Source organism: Cryptomeria japonica, chromosome 10 (genome assembly GCF_030272615.1).
Source record: "Cryptomeria japonica chromosome 10, Sugi_1.0, whole genome shotgun sequence".
Taxonomy (NCBI): Eukaryota; Viridiplantae; Streptophyta; class Pinopsida; order Cupressales; family Cupressaceae; genus Cryptomeria; species Cryptomeria japonica.
Window position 1 is genome coordinate 714,675,146 of NC_081414.1, and position 12,011 is coordinate 714,687,156.

General features: G+C 36.4%; 1 protein-coding gene across 1 annotated transcript; it reads right to left on the bottom strand.

Moving 5' to 3' along the window:
* Positions 1-6,548: 6,548 nt before the first annotated feature.
* Positions 6,549-7,774, bottom strand: LOC131029288 (uncharacterized). Its single transcript, XM_057959718.1, has 3 exons — positions 7,382-7,774; positions 7,198-7,289; positions 6,549-6,838 (listed from the first exon to the last, which is right to left on the bottom strand). The coding sequence occupies exons 1-3, from the start codon at positions 7,560-7,562 to the stop codon at positions 6,767-6,769; spliced, it is 345 nt and encodes a 114-aa protein (XP_057815701.1). The 5' UTR covers positions 7,563-7,774; the 3' UTR covers positions 6,549-6,766.
* Positions 7,775-12,011: the final 4,237 nt, after the last annotated feature.

Here is a 12,011-nt window from a genome sequence, read left to right on the forward strand (position 1 = left end):
TGATCTCCTCTGGTCCCATTTCTGATTCCAAATTGTTGGTGAAATTTTTGGAACCTTTGTTCCCAAGGTTGACCCTAATATAGTGTCCTCATCCATGATTAAAAAAATCCCTAACCGGATCAACCCACTTTGAGTAGCCAAATAGAAAAATCTCCATGCTTCCCCTTCTGAAAAAATTGATTTAGTGGGATTTGAGGAGGAAGAGGTATCCAAGGACTCTGATTCTTCCTCATAAATTGGTTTAGATTGGTCTCTGACTAATTCTATGGAGAATACCCCCCTCCTCCTTCAGTCCCTAGTAAATCCACCCTTAAGTTTGATTCCCCTGCTTTGCAGATAAATTTAATGGTTTGTGTGATGCCTTCAATAGACATGATGTTGTCATTCACTTTCTCCTTTTCTAGTTGAATTTAGATAAGAAAAAGATCAACAAGTTCGAAGTGTTTGTTGGCCTATTTGTCATTGATGTCATTGATGTCATCTGACATGTATGAATGTGATCCGATCCAGAAAGTTTGCTTCATTTAATTTTCATGTATGCATAGTTTAGAGATCTAGTATTTTGTGTTACCAAAAGCCGATCCAGATATGATTGTTACACACATTTGAAGATATATTTAGATCTAGTCCCATCCAGATATGTTGAGATGTGTATTCCTCTAGTTTGAAGCTGATAGCCAACACTGCATTAAGACACCCAAATTACTGTAGCGTGTGGTTAAGTTTGGTCTCATCCATTATGGTGAGATGATGTGACAATCAAATGATGTGGATATATATCATTGAGGATATCATATGCTAATGGCATGGTTGTTGAAAAATAACTATTTTGATGTACTATTGTGGTTATGTTTTGTGTGGAAGCTCTATATAGCAAATTTATGTGATATTTTATGTACTTCAAGAGAACTGTACTCTATGCATATCTTATATGTAGTCACAATAGTTGAAACTTTGTATACTCTATAATCAGGCTATAAGACCTCTTTTGTATATTGAAAAAAGAGTCCAAACTGGTAGTGAACCAAACTAACATTGAGCCACCCCTTTTGTACTATGTAATTGGTTGCAGATTACACTATTCCTAAGAGTATGATCTCTTCGTGGTTTTTCTCATATTGGGTTTTCCACATACAAATTAGGTGTTATGTGTTATGTCTCCATTTTTGTTTACTGCATTTGAATTATGTTATATGATTGGTTATTTAGAGGTTTAAATAAGTTCAAGAGAATACTGATTCACCCCTCCCCTATCAGTAATCTAGTTATTCAATAGTGGTTGCTATGATAGAGGCTCACAACACCAGTTGGGCTGTGGAAGAAAAAGATGAGAGGATTTGGACGGTAGCCAATGACATGGCAAAGAAACTTGAAAATTGGGAAGTTGTGGAGGGAAAAATTAAGGAGATCAATGCAAATATCAAACTGGGGGATGAGAGTATGGATATTGAAGAATTGAAGGAAAACTATGAGGCCTTGAAATGGATAGTGGAGGAGATGACTACCTATCGCAAATATATGGAAATGAAGAAATCTGTCTCCTTGCATACCATTCAAGAGGAGATTGAAAGGAGAAAGGCTAAGAGTAAGCAACATCTAGAGTCTCAAAAAATTGCATTGGACCCCATCACCTCCATACTTAAGGGTACTTTGGATTCAATTGCTATGTCCTCTGAGAAAGACTCCAACAAAAAGTTATCCTTTACTAATAAAGTTAAAATGCTCTACCATGAGTGACAAGCTAATAATTTCCCCACTTAGTAGACCATTTCTTTGTGTTTTTGGTGGGTGGTTGGTTGTCTAGTTTTTGCTGTCTAAATGTGTAGTGGTTATGTTCTAGTTGTCTATTGTTTTTTTTGTGTTTTTTGGGTTTGGTCTTTTGCTAGGTGCACATCCCTCATGTGCCCCAAGTAGTTGGTTTATAGCGGTTATGTGCAAGGTTTGGGCTTATCCTGCTTTAAACAATGGGGATATTTTTTATTATACAAATGACATCACAATTGCATTCATAAGTATGATATAAAATTGATGTGTATTGTATTATTTGATTAAGGGAAAATAAGTTTTAAGAGGACCAGAAACCCCATACAATAGGTTTTGAGGGGACCCAAAACCCAATAGATTTTACTGGGATCTAAAACACAACAAAGCAGCTGCTCAAAGATATTAACAAAAAAAGCCACAACCAAAAACTAGCACACCTGAATCTTCATCTTCCAACCAATGCATAATGTTGTTAATAAAAAGAAACCAACAGGCCTACCAGATCTAGGACTGAAAGGACCAGCCCCAAGAATAAACAAAATGGTTTTACAGGGGACTCTTAACCTGCGATTGTAACCATGGGTGGATCCAGACACCCATAACCTCCATCATAAACTCCAGATTACAATAATTGACCATACAAACCTAATCTGGACACCGAGGGTTTTGAAAGGATCCCTAACCTTGAATTTGGGTTTTGAACTGGCACCCAAAACCATCAAAGGGTTTTCCTAGGATCCCTTAACCTTAAACAAAGAAATCAAGTCACCAAACACAAAACCAATCGTTAACCAAAAACATGGACAACAACAGGCCAGGCTGGGCCCTTGAAAACTACCAGCATTCAGCCTTCCTAAGAGAAAAAAAGGGCTCCCACTGCTTGACAAAGGGATTTTCAAGGCTACCAAAACCTGAAATAAGAGGGCCGAACAAAAAGACAACAATAAAGAGCCAAGCCTTGAAACAAGCTGAGAAATAGGGAAAAGGGAAACCCAAACCTTCTAGTAAAGACAACCATGAGAGAAGAAATAGGCAATATCCACCAGTAGCTTGAACAAGAGGAGAAATCAGATAGCCTCTTCCAACCATCTCCCCACCTCAATAGGAAAGATGTCCACCTCAATAGAACAAGAAAGAAGACAAAATGACACCCCAAAGTCCATAAAAACCAACACAAACCAAACCAATCCCTTCCACCAAATCTCCACCACCATAGGAGAAAGGGTCACCTCAGAAAGACAAGGATAGGAAAGGTCTAGAAGCCCTAAAATCCCTCTTATAGTGTTCCACATAAGCAGTTCCACAACCACAAGAAGAGGGTTACCCAACAATAAAAAAGCCCCTAGAAACGAGAGGAAAAGAACAAAGAGAGGAGAAGCCAAAAACCCAAAAATGAACCTAGCAACAGAATCTCCTCCCCACACCACCTCCATCCCACACCAGGAAAGCACCCAGAGTCCACCACCGAACCACAAAGAAACGATAATGAAGATCCCTCCAAGACTAGCATTGAATTTACAATTAACCCCAAAATTCAGAAGCAGGGGCCCATCAACACAAGAGACATCCACCAAAAAAGCATGGACGAAGGTCACATCGACACCTTCCCAGCTTCTAAAGAAGGCCGCCTCAAACCAAAGACAAGATAAATAGGAACCCCATCAACAGACACAAGGCCTTGAAAACAGGAGAAACAGAGAGTATCACACCCACTCGGCCCAACGCTCAGGCCCCAAGCATGAGACAACACCAGAACCACAAACACAACCACCGAACAGGTAGTGACCAGGATTGCAAATGCCACATCTTCACCTACATCAACCCAAATGATCTTTGCCTTACTGCAAACAAATAAGGTAGAGGCGATGGCAGAAACATGGGTTGACGCAGGTCCCACAAAAACAACCCCAACCCGCAAGAAGCCACTGCAACTAGAAGACTGGAAGAGGAAAACGTCGGGACCATCACCATCGCCATCCCCATCATCAACATCATTAGCCTCTTCCATTGAAGCCCTAGCAGAGCCCCTTCGAACCTTCCCACTCACCTGCTTCTTTGCCATTGTATTGTATTGTTACAATTATAGTGTTATTAAAGATATATTGTTTAATAGAAAATTAAATAAATTAAAATTTTATGCCTCATATTTTTTATAACAATTCTTGGAGTTGTTGTGAATTATTATTCATGTTAATAAATTCTGATACATTAGAAGTGACTTCTTTTAAATAAATTTGTCAAACCACTTTAATTAGAAAATACATGATATTGGTATAAAATAATAAAATCACCTAAAGATAATATGCAATGGGTGATAAGAACATATATAGATACTTCTATTGTAAACTTGCACTACATGAAATGAATTCTCCAAAAAAACATAAATATGCACTACTTGCTTACAAAACTATTTATATATGTAAATTGACTATCTAAAAGCATATTTATATACTAAAAAAATAAAATAAAATAAATCAAAACAATTCCTTTATAACTTATATTTTTTCAGGGGTAGCTGATGGAGGATAAGATGTGGTGGAGGAAGGAGATGATGGAGATGGGAAGGTGGTTGATCATGGTGGGGTTGGAGTGTTGGTGGAGGTCAACCTTTTTGCCAATGTCGTGGATGCTTTGGTGTCTTCTTTGGTCATTGGGAGGGATGTGTCCCGGCTCTGCTCCCCATTGCCCTATTTGGCCGATGGTAGAATAATTTTCCCATTGGTGCTTTCTGTCGTGGGTATTGTGTGCATGATTGAGATTGTGGATGGTGTTGGGGTTCTTTGCCCTTACCTCGATGCTTCTCTTCCTTTTTGTGTGGGCAATGGAGGCCATTGGATGTGTGGGTGCTTGGATCTGGATCTGGGTCAAGGTTTCTTTTGGACCTGGTTAGCCTCTGAGGTGGAGATCATATTGTTGGTCGTCTTTCTTTGCAAGAAGGTTTTGGTGGTGGCTATGGTGTCTTTGTTCGTAGTTTGTGCTCTTCTGGTTGTGCCTTGGTGTGAGGGGGATGTTTGGGATTTGGGTGGAGGTTTTATTTTTCTAGAGTCCTTTCTCCCCACGCGTTGTGTTTTTGTCTTTGGGAATGATTTGGTGTGGTTGGGGAACTCTGTCTAGGAGGTCCTTGGTGTGATATTTCTGAGTTTTCTCTTGCATATCATGAGGGCTTTTATGGATCTATTCTTTTCAAGAGATTCTCTGGTGTATCACAGGCTGTCTTCCTTACTTTTGTCTCTTTCTTTCTTATTGAGGTGGACTACTCTTCTATAGAGGGGAAGAGTTGTGGGCAGAGTTTGGTGGGATGTCTCATGATGGGGGTATTGGATATCTTCTGTTCGAGGTTTGATGTGCTCCTGTGATTGTCTCTTTGCTGATGGGTTTCTTTCCCTCTTCTCCTTTAGAGGTGGAGGCTTTAGTGAAACTTATTGGCATAGAGTCCTTCAGATACTAGCCTCTATTTATGTTCAGGGTTTTGGGAGCCTTTTCAAAACCCTTCTTTCCAACTAAGCATCATGTGAATATTTGTTGGCTGTTGGTCTTTGATTTGGGGTTATCTGCTTCATTTTTCCTGCACTTGGTCTCTTTCCTTCCAACTCCTATTGAGGTGGTTTCCTTTCTTATTAAGGTGGAGAGGTGTCGTGCTGGAAGGCGGGTGGTGATGGGTGCCCTCCTGTTGGTTATGGGAGCCACTTTAAAACCCACTGTGAAGGTTCGAGATGACTTTCAAAATCCCCCTCTTGGTTGTTGCTTTTTGTTTATTTTATTGATGTCTGGTTCAGGTTGTGGGAGCCTTGTAAAACCCACAAGCAGGTTGGATGGTAGTAGTTTTCAAGGGCCCAGCCTGACCACTTGTTGTTTTGGTTTTTGGTTAAGGATAGGTTTTTCTTTTGGCAACCTGAGATCTATGTTGCAGGTTAAGAGAGCCTGGGAAAAATGTTATTTGCTGGTTTTGGGGGCCAGTTCAAAACCCAGGTCGATGGTTAGGGGAGCTGTTCAAAACCCTCTGAGTCTTGATCCTGAATGTATGGATACTTGTTGTAGTCTAGTGTCTTTGAAGGTTATGTGTTCTTGGAAAACCCATGTTGTCAGTCGAAGGTTAAGGGAGCCTTAGTAAAACCCTTGTGTATGTTTTAGAGGCTAGTCTTTTTAGTCTCGACTGTGGTTGGGCTGTTGGTTTTCTGATGATTATTCCTCTAGGCAACGTTCTTTTTTGGGTTCCAGATCCTTGTAAAATCTGAGGGTTTCGGGTCCCTTCAAAACCTGTTGTTTGGGGTTTCGGGTCCCCTCAATACCTTTTTATGCTTAATCAAAAACATATAGTTTTTAAATAAATCTCTCATGGTAGAGTAGAATGATTTATCTATCTTTACACCATATAAATTCAAAACATTAAGCTTCCCCCTTTAGACAATACCACATCATTTTACAATGAAAATATTATTATAATATATTTTGATGATAAATCATTGTAATTTATATTTTTAAAACTTAAATTTTAAAATATAAATAATAAATTAATTTTAATAAATAATTAAATATGAATAATTTTTAATTATTATGTCAAATAATGTCTAAATAAAATTATGGCAAAATCTATTTGAGAGCAAAAGTAACATCCCTTCATATCATTATATACAGACAAGTTAACCTCAAAAACTTCAATCCGTGAGAAAATATATAAGAAAACTTCATTTGCTAGAGTACTGATACTTCATTTATCATAGGGCTACCCACTTCCTCAAAGAATGGAACCCCCTTTAGCATTTAATGTATGACAATTCCTGTAGTTGACTTCAAAACATATTGTAGCTCCATAATTTCATATTCATATCTTGGTCTGTTACAGTAAAAGCATCTCATACAAACGAAGCAAGCCACTAATACAACTTTTATTTCTATGTCCCAACAGCATGGCAATTCAAACACTATGCTTTCACTAGCCCAATCTATTTCCCATACTTTTTCTATTTGCTTTATGCTCCTCTTGTATACCAAAATGTGTCCACTAATCATGCTGTGGGCCACTTCCTTTATTTGGGCCTGGACTCTTTGGAGACTTTCCACTCTTCACAGCAGCCTGAACCACAAACACCAACACCAAAGATTTAGATTAATAGCAAACTCTATCATCAAAACAGTTTGATAATGCTGATTTCACCGGATTATGTATAATAAAAAGCAATGATCAAACGATTTGTTTCTTTTTCAAATTAAAAAAGGTATTAAGAGTTCGAATCTAAAACCTATTCTTTTTAAGAAATACTGCTTACCAGTACACATTAAAATTGCAAATATTCATCACATTATAAAACAAAAAAAAAATCGACTTAAACAATTGACTCCAAAATCACTAAGAAAGGTCGGATTCTAAAATGCAAGAACTGTAGCAAGAGAACAATACTGCTTGCTTTATTATGTCAGGGGAACAATGCTTACAGTAGAAAACCTTTTGCTTTCTCCTCTCATGGTTCCACCTTTTGATGGCTTCTTAATCTCATTGTTAGTCTTCTCCACCAGATTGACATCTTCTGAGAGGATGCAGAGAAAATCAAATAAGTGGAATTGGAAAAGCAAATAAACAACATTACAAAATAAGTTAATCCATTAAAATATCAAATACCCAGTTGCGGATTTTCCCTTGCTTCTAGGCTGAGAGTAACTTTATCATTGTTTCCTTTTGCAAATGTATGTGTAAATCTGTTTTGAAAAACAGTTGAACTACTCCGAGCCCTTAGATGGGTAGAAGTGAACCTTGGCATACACACAGTCCATGGGTTGCTGCTCACTATTATTCGGCTCATCTTCACTCACACCTATCTCTGATTTCTGCTACTTCTTCTTCTTCTTCTTGACCTCATTATATGCATTTTCTTGTAAGATTCCATTCCGCATTCTGAAGACTCTACATGCTAAACCCCACGGGCAACAGGAAAAGATAAAGAAGTCTCAGATTCCATATTGAAAGGCATGTAACCACTAAACAATAAAACTTAACCCAGTTGAGGGTATCATTCGACTGAATACTAACGCAGTTCAAGTGTGAAAGTGATCAGAACGCAGTAAAAATGATGTAAATAAATAAACTTTGGTTAAATAAATAAACTTTGGTCGTATTACTTGCCGACACTGAGTTGACAGGAGCATGAGTGCGCCCAAGTTGACTCGTGATTCTTGACTTGTGAATTCAAGTGAAGAGATAAATAGAGATAAATAGATATATATATAAATAATTCATATATAAATTGAGAGTGACTTAAAATACAATAATTATAAAATTTAAGTGATGAAGGTGCAAAATAATTTCATTAATATTTATAAAAAGTAATTGACTTATATGAATTATTTGGTCTACTCCACATGTACTACTAGAAAAGTCATTGTAAATATTAAACAAACAAACATTAATTAATTAATTAATTTATTTGTTGCATCAGTGGTATCCCCACTATCCAAGCCGCCTGCAAGCCAACTCAGCTAAAATATTAAATTTAGGGTACATAATTCTTAGGTTGTAAAGTTAATATCTCTCTTGTTCTTTTTATTTAGTAAATTAAGATCTATTGTGCAAGTTTCTTATGATGGTAGTGCTCATGCCCTGCTTCCTCTAGCTATTCACAAATACAATTGCATTAATAGTTGTGGTTATTTCTCATCACCATTGGTGTAGTATGGGTGCTATGTCTCTCTTCATGGGAAAACATCCATCTCCAAGTAGGATATTGTCATTCATTCACCTTTAGCAGCAAATCTAGATAAAATGTGAATCCATCATCTACAATAAATCTAGTACTTAACTGAAGTGTTTTGATTTGTCTCTTACTGTCTAGATGGACAGTTCAAAATGTGCTATATGAACATATTTAATGAATGATTTTTAATAGCAAACAACCATAAATATATAGTTACTTTAATAATAATTCATTTCTATAAAAAAATTCCATTTTATAACAGACAGCCACTCTTTTTATAATGAACCTTCTAAACTTATTATAACCTCTCTTTTAATCAATATATTATCTTATATTATCTTAAAAGGATTTCCAGTAAAGTACTCTATCGTTTGGGCTTTATCTAAAAAACAACCAACAATGCAGTCAAAGTTATTCTCTTCAGCGTGTAAATAACTATTTAACATCTTAAAGTATGAAAGAGGTAATTGGTAGACAGGAAATATTATTCTGTTTGAAACAGACAGACCACGGTTTCACTAATTTATTGTACAGCAAATGTGAATGCTCCATAAATGACATGCAAAATTTAATATTCAAGAGCAACAAGTCGGTGACGGGAAAAGCAACGAGGGGCAATCTCTGTAGAGAGGAAATGACATGCAAAATTTATCCCAAGATAAAAGGAATCTTACTTTTGAGTTGTCCACTAGGGTTTACTACGCACAGGAAGTCAATTTTACTGTGAAATTTTGCAGGATAGAGTAAAGTTATATAACGGCAAGAGCATTAAGAAGCAGAAATCACAATTGCTTCTGATACTTGATCAAAATGAGCATCATCTGCAATATGTGGATTCGCAGGATCGTCAACGCTAATCCAGTTGTTGCTTGGAGAAATACAAGCATTATTCACAAGAGATATAATGCAAGGGAGAGAATAATAAATTTACTCAGAGCTCAGACACCATCGTATAAACATAATATACTTTTGTAGTAGACATGAATTTTATGTCATGAATTTTTTACATAAATCGTTTATATGATTTTGACAATAATTTTATAACATTTCTTTCTTCAACTTTTCAAATTAAATCGGTGATCTGTGGTCCCAAAAATAATTATTCTGTTGATATATCATTTATTTGCTTTCTAATCTTGTGTTATTTTTCTCTCTGAAGATGCCAATCCTGTGGAAAACGCTCCCACTGACTTGCAGAAGTGGTCACATACTAACTCCTTCAAAGGAAAAAATCAAATGTTTTCTACTGTAAATATTTCCCCCCCTACTTAATAACCAATGTTCTTTATATTTTTTGTTTGGAAGAATGACATAACAGACCGGCAAAAGATTTAATTGTGGTTTCTGATTGCTGACATAAAATTACTTTTTAAGTGTAAATATGTGTATAGTGATATACATAATTTTGAAGGTTTATTTTGGTAAAACTCATTCTAAAATATTGGTTACTGGTTTTTTGGATCAGATTGCGGGTAAAAAGGGGCAGGAGCCTCCTAAACATCCATATTTTTCTTAAAATAAAATATTAATCAACAAATTTTATTATAAAAAATTATAATGAATGTTAGAAAATATATAAAAAAATATGCTGCTGATGATGATTCAATGATTAAGAATTTCTTTTCAAAGTATTTTGTATCTTTACTTTTATGTTTTTACGTATGTTGCATGGTGAGTTATTTTGTAATTCTCTACTTTAAGAATATGGGCATTAAAAAACATTCTGTCTAGAATAATTTTATATTAAAGATCTTAAATTTCACGTCAGAAGGAAACATAGAATAAAGTCATCTTCAAATTTAATGATTTCGTGGTGACAATCATTTCATTCACGGTAAAGTTAAAAGGAATATTAAATCCAGTCACGGTAAAGTAAAGTGGAATATTAAATTGTAAAAACATGTTTGATCATTAAATTCAGATTCTATCCTTCATGTGTACTCTCACTTGTAAGAACCAATTATTCCGAAGCTGTTCTATTAATATTTATATAACTATTTCTCTTCTTTCAAAACTATTATAATTAAAGTATATGTGAGAAATGAGAATATTGAAAGAGATAACTAATAAATGTAGGTAATAAGCAATTTAAAGAGTATGAATTTATTTATTTTAAGTTTAATATTTTTAGTCAATAGGCTATTTATTTGGTCTTTTACAATGGAAAATTGTTTTTGATATTAAAAGCAACAAAAACGGGGGGGGGGGGGGGGGGGCTGACTCATAGGTACAATTATGAGAACAGTGCCAGGACCATTGTCCACATATAATCAGCAAAGTAGCAGCCTTTTACCTCCATCAAAAACAAAAACCATACTACGAGAGTTTATCAGTGATAAAATAATACTAGTCAGAGTATAATTCATATGCCACGCAGGGCAATAAACAAAAAAGTATAAACAAAAGCATAAACTAAGCTTATCCATCCAACGACTACACAAAATAGACAAAAAACTCCTCCACATGCAGAAAGTTATTTTTTTTCCCTTGGCTCTTCTTAGGGAGTAGCTTTCTTAGCTTCGACTATATCTTTAATATTAGCATCCATAGAATGCAGTAAAAAGAATGGAATGGAAATGAGGTCTTTATTCCTCAAATGGTTAACGAACGGGAGATGGTAGTAGTAGAAAATACCATACCTTCCCTCTAGCATAAAATACTTCATCACCATAAAGCAAACCTCATCCCATGGGTGAGGGAGCTCCTCCATGTTGAAGCCTCCTGCCCTCTTGATAGGGTTTTCACCTTGGCGGAAGAACTGGTTAAGGCTAGTAGAATCCGCAATGCAGCTCTGCTTTTTTCATTTTCTGCCCTCCATAGAAAGGCCCGTCATCTGAGCTATAACCTCTTTGTTGATTTTGAAAGAGATTCCCCCGATGGTCACCCTTCTATCCTCCAAGGAAGTCACGAATTGTCTGGAAAGTCTTTCGTCATTACCCTTGATACTTTCCATGAATTTGTCAACATCGCCTTCAGTGCACACAAACCAGGGCATCGGTTTATCTTTGAACTCATCCACTTTATTGGGTTACAGTCTGAGCCTGTCCCCCCCCATTCTTGAATCCTCCACTTTAACAGATTGAGAATGACTTACAACCAAAACACAGAGCCGAAGAAAACTTAAGGCGAAATTATTAAAATAATTGTGCTGGACTTGGAATAAATGGTTGTAATAATCAAAGTGATTATCCTCCCTTAAAATCCAGTAGATATTGAAAGTCGGAGATCTACTCGGAACGTGTGAGCCTTCATTCAGGCCAATGTGAGTTGACAAGTCCCCAATGCTACCTTTATCGTCGTCAGTTGGCTATGTCTGGGTAATAATTAGGGAGTAATCATTCCCAATGTCTGTACTTTCATCATAAATCCATCCCATATGGTAGTGGTGATTCAACCTACCTTTGATACGTGGCCATCTAGGATAGAAATTGGTGGGATCCTCATGCCAATTTTAAATTTGAATAAAGGTTTCCTTCATTATTGAGCAGATAAGATGGTTCCTTCCTAGGTAAAGGCCTTTTCCTTTTCCAAGATTTCCTTAGTGGTGACCAACAGCAGACT

What these genes read in the sequence shown, in the direction of transcription:
- LOC131029288 (XM_057959718.1), bottom strand. Translation starts at nt 7,562, where the DNA reads ATGAGCCGAATAATAGTGAGCAGCAACCCATGGACTGTGTGTATGCCA. An exon ending in AAGGGAAAATCCGCAACTGG is followed by an intron (nt 7,290 to 7,381) that starts GTATTTGATATT and finishes GCATCCTCTCAG; the next exon opens with AAGATGTCAATCTGGTGGAG. An exon ending in AAAGCAAAAGGTTTTCTACT is followed by an intron (nt 6,839 to 7,197) that starts GTAAGCATTGTT and finishes TTTGTGGTTCAG; the next exon opens with GCTGCTGTGAAGAGTGGAAA.